Raw genomic sequence first — 18,296 nt, forward strand, 5'->3', positions numbered from 1 at the left:
AGCCGCGCAGAGCGGCCGCCGCCCCGCAGCGCCTCGCCGCGGCGGAGGCCGGGGACGGGGAGAGGGGAACGGGCACGGGCCGCGGGGTCTGGGTGTGAGGGGAGCGGGGTCGGCCTCGGCTCGGCCCCCCTGGGTTTGGCCCTCGTCAGGGCTCGCGGCAGCGGCCCCCTCAGGGAGCGCCCGAGCCCCGCCGCTGGCCCCCCGGTGCCTCAGGGGAGGCGGTGAATGTGGGGAGTGAAGGGAAGTCGACGAGTGTGGGAATAAAGATGTGTCCTAAAGATGTGGTTTTGTCCTAAATATGTGGTTTTGGGAGTGCTTCGGAGCGGCCGTCGCTTGTAGGGGCACCAGACTCGTCCAAAGTTGCTGCATACAGAATCGGCGCGTCAAAATCGGACCGTCCAAAATCACCACATCCAAAATTGGCACATAAAAAACTGGCACACAAAATCGGCCCATCCAAAGTTGCCCCATCCAAAATTGGCACCTCAAAATCGGTGCATCAAAATCAGCCCGTCCAAAATCACCACATCCAAAATCGGCCCATCCAGAACTGGCACATCATAACTGCACATCAAAATCAGCACATACAAAACTGCCACATAAAATTGGCCTGTCCAAAATCAGCCCATCCAAAATTGGCACCTCAAAATTGCATCAAAATCAGCCCATTCAAAATCGCCCCGTCCAAAACTGGCACATAAAGTCAGCCCATCCAAAATCATCACATCAAAATTGGCCCTTCTAAAATCCACCCATTCAATATCAGCCCATCCAAAATTGGCCCACCCAAAATCCGCCCATCCAAAATCAGCCCAGTCTGCCACTAGTGGTCTCAGTAGCAGAGGGCACAAGGAGGGCACTGTGAGAGGACAAGGGGCAACGGGTATACGTTGAACCACAGGACATTTTGTTGCCCCATGAGGAAGGGCTTTACGGTGAGGTGACAGAGCACTGGGACAGGCTGCACAGAGAGGTCGTGGGGTCTTCTTCTCTGGAGATATTCCAAGCCTGCCTGGATGCCATGCTGTGTAACATGCTCGAGGTGACCCTGCTGGGCAGGGGGTTGGACTGGGTGATCTCCAGAGGTCCCTTCCCACCTGAACCGTTCTGCGAACGATCCCGGGGCACCCCTGCTGGCAGCTCAAACCCAGAATCACCTCTGATTTAGCCATGCCCTCCCACCAATTAAAACCATCTCTGAGAACCTGGCTGGCGACCTCTGGTTCAACAGCCCAGCATCTCTATTTAAAGGAAAGGACGTGCTCCAGAGACACGACTCCTGAGAGACAGCCGGCGGGTGGCACACGGTTACGCACGCATTAGGGCACAGCAGCGAGGAACAGGCAATGCCGTTTTGGACGGCGTACAGGAAAGCATAACGGCACAGGCAAGGGCGGCGAGCATCTGCCGCACATTTGCAAAGAAGAGTGATAAATGTAAAGGAGCTCAAAGAACCACAACTGAAGGAATCAGCAGCCCGGAGGCATTACGAAAGAAAGAAGAGATTCTGAATATAATAGGTACAATATAATTAGTAAACTAAGCAGGGACACATTAGTGATCTGTAAATATTTGAATGAAGTAAATGGCATGAAGGGAGAAGACTGGTGATACATTAATGATTTTAATGGGGTGAAATTAAGAAAGGGCATGTTTAAGCTGAGAATCAGGGTGGAAAGCTTTTGAATAGAGAACCGTAGGCTGGAAAATTGTCGCCCTAAGGGAAGTGGTGAAAGCTTTATTGCCTGAGACTTTAAATGCCAGATTAGGACAAATACCAGGGGGATCATGTTGAATTTTCAGGGAGATGGGCTGAAAGATTAGGAGAGGAAGAAGAAAAGCAAGAGGTGGTGCCGGCTCCAGGAATTTAGGGAGTACAGCCTAGCAACTCCAGTACACTCCTTCGGCTCCCTTTTATCACTCCTAGGCTGCATCTGCCAAGAGTGAAATTATTTCGGCATTAGCTACCCCCACAAGGAAGCAATAAGAACTCCTCCGCCGCAAAGAGTGGCTGGGACATGGGAGTCTCGGCAGAACACCTCTCGGAAGGCTCACCAGGGAAGCAGCGGAGGTTTGTTTAACTATGGAAGGAGGCGCAGCACGAGCTTCCAGGGGACCTCGACATCCCCTCTGCAGCACTTGCGCTTCCCCAAAGACAATGGGAGGAAATTAGCTCAGCGTTCGCCTGCAGTGTGACAATGTCTAGCAGACGCGGGAATGACCCTGTGCTGTGCTCCCATGTCAAAGTAAAAGCTGGCTGCCAAGCTGCTCAGCTAGTGTTTCCAGGCTGGTTTCCCTTGCTGGGTCTTGCAGGGGGAGCAGAGCTCCTCCGTACCTGCTCACATCTTTTGTCCCCCCCCACGGCAGAAGTTTCCCTCCAGCTCCAGATCAGGAGAATGATTTTTCAAGAGCCCAACCCTGTGGGTTCAAGGGCAGCATCCATAAGCACATTACTAAACATCCTCTGCAGAAGGAATATATAGAAACTTCACCTTCTGAGTAACATTTAAAAAACGCCCATTTTCCAAGCTCAGCTGCAGGCTGCCAAGCGTCTGAAGTCACAAATGCTGAAACCCAGCCAAGCCATCGTCTCTGTGCTCCTTCTCCCTCACAATGTCGCATCGTCTCCTCCACTTGCTGACCTAGGATCAGAGAAAACGTGCCCAGGACACCAGCACAGGGGTGGCAATGCCCCACACGGCCCTAAAGGGCTCACCCCTTCTCTAGCTGCAGCCCTCCTCTCCCAGGGAAGGAAGAAAGACAGACAAACCTTCCTCACTGCTGGGTTTTGCCAGCCAATGTTGGCTAATTAAGCAGCTGTGCTGTGCTGCTTAATTAGCATTAAAGGCACATCTAGCATGGGGCTAGAGGAAACATTTATTACATTAGGTCGTGGGTTTGGAGGGTTGGTGGTATTTTTTTTAATTTTTTTTTTTTTTTAAACCAGAGATTGCATGGTTTAGGAAGAATGGTGTAATGCTGAATTACTTAAAGGCAGATGGAGGTAGTGCTGTGTCCCACCACGTAGGTGGAACCCAGCTAAGAACGAAGGAAATGCAAGTTTGACTTGAAGCACATGCTTACTGGTAAAGCCTCTGCTTACTCACTTGTGAATTATTTTTTTTTTAAGTGAAATATTTCTGAATTGGAGAAGCAGAAATCCTTCCAGTCTGAAACAAAATTGTTTTAATGAAGTTAGCGCATAAGAAAACGTAAAATGTTTCTAAAGCCATGTGAAGATACTAACAGCAACAACATACTTGGAGACAAAGCTGAAGGATTTCCTGCAGCATACATGGCTGTGTAGACCAGAATTACTATTGTTCCAGTGCTGGTCCCTGTAATTTAAAAACTCAAAGAAGAGATTAGAAATACAAAATCTTTCCCAGACCTACTCAGTACTAGATGTGATAAAAAACAAAAAAAACCTTAAGTACATTTACAGGCATGTTGGCACATCCCATTTTTTTGTTTAGAACTTCCCAAAATGGCATTATTTATCAAAAGAATATTTGGAGTGTTTTACGGGAGAAAGTACAATACGCAGCCAACTTCTTTTTCAAATACATCTTGAAACTACTTTAAGATTTTAAAAATATATTTAATTCCAAAGTTTTCTATCTACTTAAGGGTTGAGATGAATGAAGAAAATTTTGAATGTTTTCGGCCAGAGTAAGCTTGAAAAGCAACCTCAATGAACCATTTGCAACAAATAGAATATTTGTATAATATGGACTAGACAAATTATAGGCAAGAGAGTCCATCTGCATCTTTTGATCCAATGTATTTAGAGTAAATATATATGTATTTTATCTCATTGGCCTTAATTTTGCCTCCTGATTTTATTTCTCTATTTTTATTATTCTAGTTTAAGTACCTAAGCATTTTCATTTAAATAAATCCGTATCACTGAGCTGATTTGAAAATGATTTTTTTATTATTATTTTCTAAAGCAATTATTATTTTGCATGTTATTCTGATAAGAACAGTCTATCACTTTGTGGTAAAATTTATTACACATTTATACAAGTTTATACTTGAGGTTGACCGCTGATTTTCACACCTACTGCATAATTTTAAATCCTTTTTTTTTAAAAAAAAAAAAAAAGAAAAAGAAAAAGGTGGAATTTGAATCCTCATATTTCCTAGGGGGAAGAATTGAATGAGCTGTGACAAAGCACACACGTCCTGCATGGGTCGGCAGTACAACGGGGCGATCCCCAGCTCAGGCTGAGCTGAGGGAGCCCCACAGGACTTCAAGCATGTGTAGGTGTTATTACACAGCATCCCCAAAAATCAGGCTCAGAGCGGAGCAGCTGATGTAATCTGCAATTGGGCTGAAGAAGCAAAAGCCTCCCCAGGCAATTGTGTCATTCCCAGTTGGGTGATTATTTCCTAATATGCAGCAGCAGCGAGGTCCAGCTGGCAGCCTCCCTGCAGGCTGCGGCGCAGCTCCCTGCCACCCGCTCTGACCTCCGTGGAAACACTCAACAGCTGCCAGGGCAGAGGGCAAAGCCCAAAATCAAACATTTTCTCAGCCAAGCGCGCTCCTGTCTCGGCAGCACCTCTGCAAGTTGTTCCTATGCTGGCATCCGATCCCCAGTTTGGAAAAGCTGGGCTGCCCTGAAATACCAGTGGCGAGGAGGGATGTCTCTGATCGCCCTGCCCATGCAAATGAGTAACTGAAGAGCTGAGACGTCTTACCGACAGTCCATTTGCTGCATAAATCTCATTTATTTCACTTTCCCTGTTCTCATCAAAAGCTGAACCGTAGGACCTGACAACTGGCCCCTGATTTATATTGCATGTGCTGCAGATGGCTCAGCTGTGGCACACAGCTCGCATGCAGCTGCTGGGTGTTCCCCCCCCCCCCCCCCCCCCTTACATTTCCAACCCCAGGAACCAACACAGGTTTATCTTTGGACAGCTCTTGAGTCAGAGTCCGGCCCTGCCGACCTCTGTAGTCGGGCTTTCTGCCAATGAGTGGGCCACAACACATGCTGCCGTGCTGTGAAATAGCACAGCCAGGAGCCATGCAGCTGCCCTGCGGGTGCAGGCGTACAAACCCCCCTTTCCCCCGCCAGATTTCCCAACTGGTGCGGTATTGTGTGATAAAGTGGTGCTCAGGGAGTGCTGCTGCCCCAGGAAGCCTACTCAAGCCTTGAGTCATGGTAATGCATGTGCAATAAAAAGCCTTCGTGTTAGCTGAGTAAGTCCTGAGGCTTTCATTGTCAAACAGGGCTGGTAGCATCCTCGAGCAGTCATCTAATCCATCTTACTATCTCAAAGCACGATCAACTCTCCTTAGCATAATAAATGCTTAAGCAAAGCATTTCTGATCTGCTCTTAAAAGCCTCAAGTGATTAAGATTCTGTAATTGACAGGTCATGACCTCCAGTGTCTTACAATGGCTTCCTTGTTAAACTGCTCTCTAACGTCTGCCCAGATGTGTTCTAAGACCATGACTTCTTTTCCCTTCCACAATACGAAAAATTACCTCTTTGAGGCAATTTCCCATTAGCCTGTTTAACCCATGTGTATACACAGAATATACAGCTCATCCACCTGTTCTTGCCATCTTGATTTTTAGCCCAGAAAGAACTGAAGATAGTAGTCATGAAACCAAGGCAACTGCTGCTTTCCTAACTTTCTAATTAAAAATCCTGAAGCTAAACATCAACTCTCTCTGGCATCTGGAAGAAGACAGAGATCCCACGGGCATCAGCTCTATGAACATCCTTTAATTCTTCCCCATAAAGGTGCAAAAAATGAGGTGAGGAAGGTCACAAGGTGATGAGGCTGTAACACTTTACTTACTCTGCTGTCTTCCTGAGCTTGCAGCTTCTTAGAGATGCACGTAATCATCATAATCATCAGATGCCAATCTCGTGATCCTGTTGCTTCAAGTGAGGACATGAAGCAACAGAATCTCTCATCCTGCAGATCAGTGAAATCAATTTCTGAATTGAAATACGCAGGAGCTCCTGGTGACAGGCACACCATGCTCAACCATTACCATAATCTTTTGCAACTGTAATAGCAAACAGATGTAGCTACAGATTGCTACTGAGAGCACCACAGCTATTTGTCTGGACACTGCCTGGTACACTTGACTGATACAAATGGCCCATGGTCCGTGCTCGACGTCTTTAGGTGTTGACACTTCCCAGGTTCCCCCCCAACCCCAGGCTTCTCAGATTCTGGCTTTTTCATACAAAACAGCGTTTAAAAACTTGGGTATTCATGGCTTGTGTGGTGGTGGCATAGAAAGAGAACGGTTCTGCAGACCCTTTTGGAAGATGACATTTGAGGTAGAAGTGGAAGGGACCATCTAGTTTCAAAATACTATCTCACAGTAGGTCTGCAAAAATATCCACATCTTTAGACCTCTAGAAGTCTTACTGTAAAGCCCCCTTCTTCTGTTTTTAAAGTTATTACATGGCTATCCATAAAGCTATCTTTCTACTTTCGTTTGCTTAACACTAGAATGTAATGAAGAAAAAAATTGAGAGCTACTGGTCTGCTGTCTAAGTGTTCAACATGGGCAAACTTCATAGGTTTAGGGTAATGGGTTTCCATTTTCTCAGATGGCAAAGAAACTACAGATCCTTAGGCAGTTGGCACTGCTGCATTTCACTCCAGCTCTTACCTGTGTGAGCAGTAAGATTTGTTGATGTGTGAAGCCTGTCCAATAAGCCATATGAGGCAAGTCAGAGCTGAATTTGTTTCCATTAAAGTAGACAGCCATTGTTCACACACACACACACAAATCCCCTTTGTGGGATGTCCCAAATGCTGAGGGCTTTAAAACACAATGGGAACTATGATTCTAGGCCCTATTATAGGCCCCTATATGGCCCTAGGCCGTATTTTCATATCATTTATTTTGATTAACATATCAAATCCCTGATGAAGACATTAAATAAAGTTGATTGCATTCCTCCTTAAAGAAACCACCCAAACTAAGAAACACTTCAGACACATCTACAATTCATCTTCAAGAACCTGGTAAACATTAGACATGCTATGTGTGGTAGAAAAAAAATGATGGCTCTCCAATTCTGAAATAACAAGAAAAAGAGAGCAAAAGCCAACGGTCTAGTAGGTGCAAGGCATCTGTCATTACCATATTTGCACCACCAAAGCAAGGACTCCAGGGGAATAAAAAAATACAATCCGGAGCCCAGACAGAGAAAGAGTAGAGCCAGACAGTCAGTTCAATTCTGTGTGGTAAGGGCCTACCAGATGCTGGTAGGGACAGTTCCTGGTGAAGGTGCCATCTGGAGGTTGGTTACAGGTTTGTATCACATATGGAAAAATAACTGAGAGAAAACAAGAAGCTTGCAAGTTATTTTATGAAAAAAGTAAGTGACATTTACAAATGCATGGCTACCTGAACCCTTACAAAAAGATTACACTTACTGAGAGGCCACAAGCATGCCATCAAACAGCAAGAAGAGTAAGGCAGAAAGCTGCAGAAATACAGTAAGTCCAAACTAGTGCAAGTAAAATAGAAATTTGGAAGAGAAATCTTCCATTCAAGCCACTTCAGGTGAACTTGTGTTTACTGGGTTCTGGCATCTCAAGAGTCAGCACGTCAATTTGCCTTGCGAACTCTGCCTCCACGGCATTCTAGAAGGAAAAAAAAAGGCACGAGAGGACTCAGCGATCACACAGTAGTTTTCGTATATTCTTCTGACACAAACACATCTGCAGAGATCAAACCTCAGGATATTATTAGCACTGATTAACCCAAGCATTGAACTGAAAGTACTCGCTGCTGCAAGTGGCAGTAGTGTCAGTAGTCACTATAGAGGAACCTCCAAAGGAACAGCCAAAAGCACTTGGTAGCCTTTGTACTATGCCCCAGTGGGACACCTTCAAGCTGAACTGATACGCTCCAGGGTGTACACACCTGAGAAAAGCCTTACAGACCGTTAAGGTGAGCTTGTATTTCTGGAACATGTATTTCTGGAATAAAAATAAGTGGATCACCAACCTGACTAGTCCCATCTGAAAACATACAGAATACTCTCAAATAAATGTGCTTTCTGATCACAGTTGTAAGGCTTATCACTAAATACCTTGTGCCGTATCTATAAATGAGCAGACAGTAACCCAGAGAAATAAGAGACAGCTTCTATGGCCCAGCTCGCTCTGGAAAGGTACATATAGACTTCCCAAACAGCTTTAGATGAAGTTTTTCCCAACAACGCCTTGCAAGTTACACAAGCATGTATGAAACGGGCATTATTTTTTATAGGGAAAGGTCCCTGTTGCAGACGACAAGGCAGCTGTTCAATAACACATGGGCCCTGCTACCCTTTGAGAATTCAGGCACAGTAATGAAGGTCATGAGACCAAGAAGCTGTAGCACAGTTGAGTGAATAAACGTTCTGACAGGTGAACCAGAAAATCCAGAGGGATACAGATACCTAATCCCCACTGACACCATTATGCTCAACTGCCTTTGTAGCTTTAGATATCGTTCCTCCAACAGTTCCTCCTACCAATATGCACTACTTCTGCCACACCAGAGCAAAAATTTCCCTCTAGAGATCACTAAGACTATAATATGAGGTAGATAAATCCACAAACGATTAATGCATATAGCTTGTTTTGGAATGACAGCACCCATTTAAGTCCCTGTGAAAGATAAAAACTCTTACCAGTTCTCGTTTTACTTCTTCAATCTTCACTTGCACAAGGGAAGGATTCTAATGAGAGAAAATGGCATAAAAATCAATATTTCAACTTGAATCACAGAGTTCCTGCATCACTGCAAGACTCTAATCATGCGCCCCAGGGGATTTCAGGGATAAAATCAGTTGTGTACACCCTTCACATGCTATAGATACTGACATTAAAAGCCTATTATCAGTTTGGTTTGGACAATCAGATATTTTTCAAGATTCTGCTATAACCTGATGTCTAAAGAAATATTTCTAGACATTTTCCAAAACTACCAATTGAGGAACTAGATTTTAAACATATCCAGGAATGAATTTACCAGAGCACCGGCTTTTAGCAGCGTGCAAGTATGAACCCTCCTCCTTCATTCTGTCTGCACCAGCAGCAAGGCATCAGGGCTCTCCCTGTCTCCACTGACAGGGAGTCAGGGGGAGGGAGGAATTGGGGAACCTAATCCAATTTGAACATCCTGTTTTGCTTGAGGAGAGGAGGCAGCTGCCTCTTGGAGTAAGATGGATTTAAAAGAGAATCAGTCCCATCCTCTCCCTTCATCTTTTTGTTCTAGGAGGGAGATGGCATTACTTGTATAAGGGAGAAATCAGGTTACAGGAAGGTGTGCTGCGGAGCAAGAACTCTGTTAGGGCTGAGGGGGTGAAGGGTGGTCCAGCAGACAGGTCCCCAGTTCACAACACAAAATACATGATTCATCTCAGAATTTCTACATGACTTTGGACGACTCCCTTTGTTTCTCTGAACCTCTACTCCCTATTTATAAAAATTGGAAGAAATCCTTCACCTCCCGGAGGTTACCTGTATTATGGACTGCGGGGTGCTCAGATGAGGAGGTAACAGGAGCCATACCGGGTAACTCAAGTACACCTGCGACCATTTAGTTTACGGCTTTATTTACTGAAGCCAAAACCCACTCAACTATCTGCTCTAGTTTTCGCCAAATCTCACTTGAATGACAGAAAATCCTTGATACTCATCTGTAAAAGTAATGGTGATCTTCCAAAGGAGATCAGAAATACCTGGGCTGAGTTGTCCCAAGTATCTCAGGCAGTGACACACACACATCACACAAAGCCAAAGACATTCGTTTCACAGATTTACCATTTCCCCACGATTTCTTTAAGCCACTATTGTTTACAGAACTGCCCTCAACTGAAACAGTCTTTTGTAACATGGGTTTTTCTCATTTGAAACAAGTAAAATCATTTTTATAAGAGGTGCTTCAGAGAGCAGCCTAATGAGGTGTGTTCCCAGCACCCACAAGAGAAATCAAGGAAAATGATGGAGCAGCCAGTACTCGTACAAGCTACAGTACTTGCTTAGGGAACAAAGTCTACATATGGGTATTTCTTCATCATTTTTACAACGCTGCTCAGAGCTTCAACCTCTGCACTGTGTGCTGTGTCTGCCATATTGACAGCCTGATTTACTAATGTATTAGGACACATGTAATCTAAAAGTTTCTGTTATACTAAGAAACTACATTTTCTTCTAAATTTTTAATTTCTAGCTAATTCATCTTGATACTGAGCTCAACCAGCTTATTTCTTCACATCACATTCCTAGACGTTTTGTTAGAGCAAAGTTTGCCAGGCAAACACACTTACTTTTTTTGGCTTTGATTAATCAATATACAGCTTCCTGTTTAATTGAAGTCTTTTGTTTACACAACTCATTAATAGATCTCTAGAGAGATCCCTCTATCTATTGAAACACGCAACAATTTCCTTTATATTTTTGAAGTCCATTGAAGTTAATCTGACTGCACATATAAAAGGACAGTGAAAAATAATTACAGGAGTTAAATCTAGGTAGGACTTGAGTTTCTTCTTCAAAAGCACAATTTCTTTCTGCATTTCAGCCAGTTTCTGTGGACAGAACAAAGTAGATTACATTCCATAGTCTTACTTGTAGAAGTGATGTAAATCAGCGAAGTACATTTACAATTATCTACAGCATTTCAGAATTCACCCATGTTGGTTAGAGATCTTGCAATCTTTCTCAAAATGCACAGAGAACTAAAAATCTACCATTCACTCAGCTATCAGTCAGTTAAACCCAGTTCAAATTTTTACACAGAGGTACTTCCTCTTCCTTTCTGAGAACATAACAGCATTGTTACCTACAGGATAACCACCCAATCTCACCTCCCTGACAGGAGGAAGCCTGTCAACTCAGAAGCCACCAGAGGACTTTCATGGTCGACATCACTGTAGGCCACACACAGACCTGAGCCCCAAGGAAGGAGATACAGTCTCATGCCTACGGCTTATGTGTGAAAATTTTGCACATGCAGCAGAAAAAAGAGTCCCCAAACATGCACTGCTTTGCTCATTCTGTTAACAAGGGGAAGTAGCTTCTCCATGGGGCTTAAAATTTAACACATTACAAAGCCCATAATTTTTTTCAAATAATCAACCTAAGACATTCCAAAAAAACGCACTCTGAAGATGAAGTCATTCGTGCTGCCTAATTTACAGTGCTCTTGGCAGAGCAGACATAGAAATGCCAGTGAGTCAAACATGCCCTTTTACTCAGGTTTGGGAAGATGATGAAGGTCAGATAAAGACTAGAAAGGTTCCAATGCCATTTTGTATTTAAAATTCCAACACGATTTTTAGTTGGCACTCTTCTGAAACACTGTGCAAAGTCAACATTGCCACCCAGCGCTGGTTCACAAGAATGACAATGTACATTTAGGAAGTGTATTTTAATTGTTCAACCTAATAAGGCAAGAAAAGATAGTAAAAGAAATGAAAAGAGACTGAAATGCCCGTTACAGTAATAGCAGGTAACATTAAAACATGTTGAGTGCAGACAGAACAACTCAAACACATTAAATATGTATAAATACTCAGAAGAAAGCTGGATGACCTATAGCTAGTAACTCAAGAAATGTGCTTTTTCCTTAAAAAAACATCCTGCTGGACTTATGATTTAGCTTAAAATGTTAGGTTTAAAGACAAGAAAAAGGCACACAGAGGTTCAGAATCTGGGTTTCACTCGACCTCCTCCCTTAGCTCGGCAGCATTTGAGAGATTAGAGAGCAGGTGTATTTCACACACACTAGAAGCAATCAGCTGGGTCATTTTATTTAGTAATTGCAATACACTGGCAGGCATGTAATGAGATATATTCCACAGAATATCCACTCCATTTGCAACATGGATTGCTGTAGAAACATCTGTCTTGTACCATCAGACCTACCTCAGACATGCTCACTAGTGACTGATGCATCAATGATTGATCCAACCCTGTGGCAGCAAGCTGCTCCTACAAACAGGAAAGAGTTCAAACATAAATGACAAAACATAAGAGGAAAGAGAAAAATTTTGCCATTTCCTTGGGTTTTGATTGAAAGAGGCAGACAAGAACACAGTCTGAAAAGAGCAGAAACATGCTACTTGAACTACAGCTCTAGCTGGTGTATGAAATCAGTCACTACTAAAATTTATTCCAAGAATAACAAATCTTTCCAGAAAATTAGTGGGAGAAGAGCACATGGCAAGGCTGTGAAGAGGTTTCTCAGTAAAATGTCATTAACACTAATTCAACATTTTCTATCTGGTATTTGTCAGGATATTGAACAGCATCCAAGTATTAAATAAAGCATTCACGTATCCTTCACCACATAGGTAAGGGTGAAGAAGACAGAACAACTTCTGCCTTCAACATTTAATCATTCATTAATCCTCCCCAAATGGCTATATTCAGGATTTTGACACAATTTTCCTCAGTGAATCATATGCTCTACTGTTAATATAAGAGTATACAGACAAGTTAACAGTACATCACAGCAAGCACAAAGTAGTCTGAGCTAATATTCTCAAAAGGGAAAGTATCTTTGCATTTACCAAAAGACATTCAGAAGAATGTGTGTACTTATCGGGAACAACTGAAGTATGGTAACAACTCATCCTGTTAGCCCACACGTCCAAAATCCAGAAGTTTAGGAAGCTCCAGCAATATCCCTAACTAGTTTTGGGCCTGACCAATCACAACTATGCCAACCTATTACAACATCCTGTTAGGTAATTCCTTCTGTCTACCTCAGCAGCCTTAATCCTGATTCTGAAATCCTCAGATTTGTCTGTCAGGAACTTCAAGTTCTGGGATCGGCTCTCAGCCTTGTCTCTTTCTACCTCAAGATGTTCCTTTGTTTTTTTAAGATCCCTAAAAAAAAAAAGAAACAAACCTTTACATCCAAAGAGACACCAGTATTCACATACCACTTAGTCATCTATGCTCAAGCTAAACACCATAATACAACCAACTCCAGAGGGAGAGAATGCTTGCATTTTCCTGTGAGATTCCCCCACGAAAATATCCATGGCTGTCAACTCCAGGCTCCCAAGGGCCACAGGATGAAAGGTCGAGGGGAAAGCCATCTGTGTAACAGCACAGAGTAACAGTCTTCTGCTTAATTCTGTAATTAATTCACTTAGGGACATGTTATGCAGGCTAAACTTATGAGCATAGAAAGGGGCCATGGCAAAACTGGGAGAGACGTGTGAGTCTTCCATCTGTGCTGCAAGAGCACCACAATTACAACTTTGACAGAACCAGACAATAATTAGAATGGAACTGTGGAGATCATCTGGACCAATGCCCAGGGAGGGGCTGATCACAGTGTACTTGGCAAAGCCCTTCAGATGACATCCTTTAGGGAATGGACTTGATACTCATTAATTTTTTCTTTTAGACTTCCACTGGTTAAAGGAAATTCTTACCTAGGAATCTTTTTGGTTTTGCCTGGCTCCTTCCCTCTAACTACAAAGCCCACAGTAAGCGTGGTAAGATGTGGTTTGCCTTCAACCTCAGCTGAATAGAACTGGTGGAAGATGCTGCCCCAAATCTGAAAACTGCTCGTAAACCATTTTTGGTTTAAAATAATAGGTCTGATCTTAGCCCCAAAGTCTTTTGACTTCTGAATGTGCCCATAACACACAGCTTTTGGCAGATACTTCCCAATACTGTGGATTACAGATGCATCAAAAACCTGTCAGTTCGGTTACCCCATTAGTTGTCACAAGGAACACACCACATGGCAGAGATCAGCAGCACTGCTTACATCTTTCCCCCTTCTCATCCATTACTCACTCCTCTAACTGCTTTTCCAGCACCAGTGCAGCAGTTAGTTTTTTCTTAATATCGGTCAACTCCAGTTCCATTTCTTTGTTTTCTGAATCTGTTGCGTACAGCTTGGAACTCATATCGTTGATGGCAGAGAAGAAGCTGGTGGAAAGAAAGATTCAGTGGGAATACTCAGTCAACTTTTATGAAGCTCAGAATTATTGTTGTTTACCCCCCACACACTTTCCACAAATGACCTGTTTTTCTCATGTTACGATGCATCAGGTAACTTACTACCAGGTATTTTAGAAGAGGAAAATAAATCACTGAAGGTATTTGCTTCTCTTAATTAGCAGAGATTTAGTCCAGAACGGGAAACAGCCCAGCAAACTGAGTACTGGGAAAGGCTAAGCAGGACCTGGCATTCTAGTGAATATAGCCACCAGGTTTGAAATAATAAAATGCTCCACTCCTGGCTTGCCAAATTGCCTTTGAAATTCAGTTCCTGAAAGTGCATGTCCCTGGGACACACCCAGAAGTATTTCATCCACTTATTCTTCTCAAATTGTTCAGTTCTGCCTGCCCCTCTGTCTCTAAAGAACTGTAAGAACAAAGCTCCTGAACATGATTTTAAAAAATTGTATTCCAAGGCAGATTTCAGCTCCTCCTTACTGAGGATGCTCAAGGGACTCCTGCAGTGTTACAGTTTAAGGGCAGGCAGAGGGGCTAAGAAAGAACAGACTAACAGCTGCAATTGCTCTGTGGCTGAGACAAGGAAATCTCCTTACAATAACTGAGGCCTTATAAGAGAGGAGCTGAGACTAAACAACCAGCTACACTTCCACAGTCCTCGCCTCTGCAGTATAAAAGCTGCTCCAGCTTGTGGACAGTTGTAGGGGACACATCCCACAGGCACTGATCACGAAGGCATGGGCCAAAAAGAGATTTAATTGTGGCTAAGGCACCTTCTGGGCTTTAGAGACTTTCCTTACAGGGAAAAATCAAGTGTTGTGCTCAGTTTCTGTGTCCTCCAAAGCTGCCCCAATGGTGCCAAAGAAGCTGGACAAGTAAGACCCCTGTTGTGAAAGTACAGTTTGAAACTGTAGAAAGGGAAATAGCACAGACCATCACCCCTTATGCAGAGTGGGAAGAATTACCTGGCAAGAGAGGTGTCCTTCGTTTCAAGTGTCATTGCGCTGTTCACCAGAGTGTTGAGGTAGGCGGTGCCTTCGCTGGACAGACTGGATAATGAAAGACCCAGGCCTTCTGTGAGAAGGCCCTCTAGATAGTTAGCTGAAAAACAAGTTGAACCAAAAAAGATTTTTTTTTTTTAATATAACTGTTATTTTAGCTCTAGGTAGGACCCAATTCCACTCCAGATGATTTTTTTACCTCTCTGCTATTATGGAAAGAGCCATCGTGCTTGTCATATGAAACCTCTGCTAGTAATGATATTCCTTCCTACCAGGGGAGTCTGAAATTGCAGCAGAGCTCACACCCATACCTGTCTGGTAGCGTCCACGTTCTCTGACAGCCTAAGTCAACTGCACAGTCTCCATTATTATTCATTTGATGTCAAATCATTAGAGGACTTGAAGAAAAAATCAAATAGGGTTTTTACAACATTGTCTTCTTGTGCGCAACGTCACTCTCTTTACAGAGCAGTAAAATTCCTTCCTGAAAGAAGCCAATGAGGGGATGATCCTTTAGCACATGTGTTAAGATCTATTATGGCCCCCTGAACCACTCACTTGCTCCAGAAAAAATGTTATTGGACACAGAGTCCAGGCTGCAAGAGCATAACTTAATCACCTCACTGTTGTTTCAGATTCCTCAAGTGTTTTCCTTAACAGTGGATTAGCACCAGCTCAGACTCTTAAATTAGCTGTAGGGTCTCTCTGCAATCTATCCAGCCAATATTCTAATGCTGTTCTTATTCAGCAGGCTAGGAGGCTTTAGCAATCAACCTGCTTGTCCACATTTACAGCCCGCTCAAGCTGGCCAAAAAATTGCTTTTGACCAACCTTATGTCAAGAGTGTATTTTGCTGAAAGGAAAGCATGAAGCACGTTGGAGTAAAAGCTGTACCATAACAAAAGCTAAGCTTATTGCTAGTTTGTTTTTTAAATACGCTAGGTGATAAAGTTTTAATAAAAAAAGTCTGCAAGGTAACTAAGGAAAACTGTGATGAAACCAAGAACTGGAGCTTCTAACTCACCATCTGCTTCGTATTCTTCTGCCTTCAGCTCCATGTCTTCTATCAGGAAAGCAATATCTCTGTCTCTGGCTTCACTGTATTCTTCAAGCTTACACAAGATATCAATGGTCTGTGCGTTCACTTCATATTGCGGAATGGGCTGATTGTCAAACACTTTCTTTAGCCATGAATTAACCTGCCGGAGAATGGGGGGAAAAAAAGAAACAGCCAGGTGAGATGAGAGAAAATAGCTGAAGCGCTGCGAGCTCTGCGCTCCTGACGAGCGGCTCCTACAGCAGCCAAAGCACTGGTGGTGGAAGGGGACGCAGCTCCCTTCGTCTCGGCTTCGGACACCCCCTGTGGCTCAGAGAACCTTTTAACGTTCCTCATGTTTTCAGGACCCCTGCTCATCTCCTAATTTTATACATTTCACCTTTTTATTCTCACGCTCTGTTCGCTACGGACGCAATGACGACCCCAACCACCACAGCCCCCCCCCCACCCCTTACTCCCCTGAGCCCAGGGCCGAGCGGTGCCGGGGCCACATGGGCTCGGAGCCCCCAGAGGCTCGGAGCCCCCAGAGGCTCGGAGCCCCCAGAGGCTCGGAGCCCCCAGAGGCTCGGAGCCCCCCGCCGCCATTACCCGCCGCAGCTTCCCCTCCATAGCCCCAGCCTCGGCCTCAGCCATCAGCCGCCGCCTTGAGCCTCCCGCCTCCGCCCCGGCCTTCCCCGCGCGCCGCGGGGCCTGCTGGGAGTTGTAGTCCTGAGGGAGCGCCCCGCTGCCCCCTCCCACCGCCTTCACTGCAAGCACCGAGCCCGCGCCGCCTCTGCAACGCAGCCACAGCCGCGGTTGTCCTCTCGTTTGTCTTTTCGGGTCTGATTTTTAGCACCTGAAGCCCTTTTGCTTTATGCTTTTCATAGGCTTTTTAAAGCCTATTGCTTTATCCAGCCAGTGCAGTTCAGCCACAAGGTTGCTAACAGACAAGCAACGGGGAGCTTTCTATTTAAAGCTTACATGTAATACCTTAGATATGAGGTTACAATATCCTAACTTTAAATCTCAAAGCGCAAATAAAATCGTAGAATCATAGAACCACCCAGGCTGGAAAAGACCCCCAAGATCATCAAGGTCAACCATTAACCTAGCAAAACCATATCCCTAAGCACCACATCTACACGTCTTTTGAATATCTGAAGGAATGGTGACTCAAATACCTCCCTGGGCAGCTTGCTCTAATGCCTCACAGCCCTTTCAGTGAAGAAATCTTTCCTAATATCCAACATAAACCTCCCCTGGTGCAACTTGAGGCCATTTCCTCTTGTTCTCTTGCTTGTTGGATGGGAGAATAGGCTGACCCCCACCCTGACACAACCTCCTTGAGGTAGTTGTAGAGAGCGACAAGATCTCCCCAAAGCCTCCCCCTCTCCAGGCTAAACAACCCCAGTTCCCTCAACCAGTCCTTGTAAGGCTTGTTCTCTAGACCCTTCACCTTCCCTTGTTGCCCTTTCTCTGGACATGCTCCAGCACCTCAATGTCCCCCCCGCGGTGAGGGGCCCAAAACCGAAGACAGCACCCAAGGTGCAGCCCCACCAGAGCCAAGTACAGGGAGACAATCATTTCTCTAGTCCTACTGGCCATGCTATTTCTAATACAAGCCAGGGTGCCGCTGGCCCTCCTGGCCACCTGAGCACACCGCAGGCCCATATTCAGTTGGCTATCAACCAACATCCCCAGGTCTCCTTGCGTTTGACAGATTTCCAGCCACTCTTCCCTTAGCCTGCAGTATTGCATGGGGTTGTTGTGCTTCAATAGCAGGACTTGACACTTAGCCTTGTTGAACTTCATATATTTTGCCTCGGACCATCTGTCCAGCCTATCCAGATCCCTCTGCAGGACCCCCCCACCCTTAAGCATATCAACACACCTAACTTGGTGTTGTCTGTGAACAAGGGTGTACTCGATCCCCTCATCCAGATCATAAAATAAAAAATTGGTTCAATTCACTAACTGCAGCCATTGCTTTTAACAGAGCTGATTGAAGTGCTCTGAATGTTTTGAAAGAATTTGCTTTTTCCTCTTACGTACCCAATAGTTTAAGAAAAGTCTTTAATCAGTAAAATATTGAAGTGATTTTTGATGGAATTGTATGTTTCGTGCATATCACGATACAAATTACAAAAAAAAAGACACATGAAACCCTTCACCAAGAAGGTGCAAATTATCTTTCTATACTAAAGGGCAAAAGTTAGAACCTGAATAGCTTGTGTATCATTACTTGCATAAAAAAGTTGTGATCCTTTTTGACTAACATTTAACAATTCCTG

General features: G+C 44.3%; 1 protein-coding gene across 1 annotated transcript; it reads right to left on the reverse strand.

Annotated features, from left to right (window-relative positions):
• Positions 1-7,337: 7,337 nt before the first annotated feature.
• On the reverse strand, positions 7,338-16,715 carry HAUS1 (HAUS augmin like complex subunit 1). Its single transcript, XM_035559965.2, has 9 exons — positions 16,615-16,715; positions 15,994-16,168; positions 14,934-15,069; positions 13,804-13,938; positions 12,753-12,876; positions 11,911-11,976; positions 10,500-10,571; positions 8,670-8,717; positions 7,338-7,632 (listed from the first exon to the last, which is right to left on the reverse strand). The coding sequence occupies exons 1-9, from the start codon at positions 16,657-16,659 to the stop codon at positions 7,549-7,551; spliced, it is 885 nt and encodes a 294-aa protein (XP_035415858.1). The 5' UTR covers positions 16,660-16,715; the 3' UTR covers positions 7,338-7,548.
• Positions 16,716-18,296: the final 1,581 nt, after the last annotated feature.

Source organism: Cygnus atratus, chromosome Z (genome assembly GCF_013377495.2).
Source record: "Cygnus atratus isolate AKBS03 ecotype Queensland, Australia chromosome Z, CAtr_DNAZoo_HiC_assembly, whole genome shotgun sequence".
NCBI lineage: Eukaryota > Metazoa > Chordata > Aves > Anseriformes > Anatidae > Cygnus > Cygnus atratus.

Bases quoted from the DNA above. Each gene is read 5' to 3' on its own strand.
- HAUS1 (XM_035559965.2), bottom strand. From the start codon at position 16,659: ATGGCTGAGGCCGAGGCTGGGGCTATGGAGGGGAAGCTGCGGCGG. The intron at 16,169-16,614 runs GTAATGGCGGCG...ATTCTCCGGCAG, and splicing joins TGGAGGGGAAGCTGCGGCGG to GTTAATTCATGGCTAAAGAA. The intron at 10,572-11,910 runs GTAGGTCTGATG...TTCTGTCCACAG, and splicing joins CACTAGTGAGCATGTCTGAG to AAACTGGCTGAAATGCAGAA.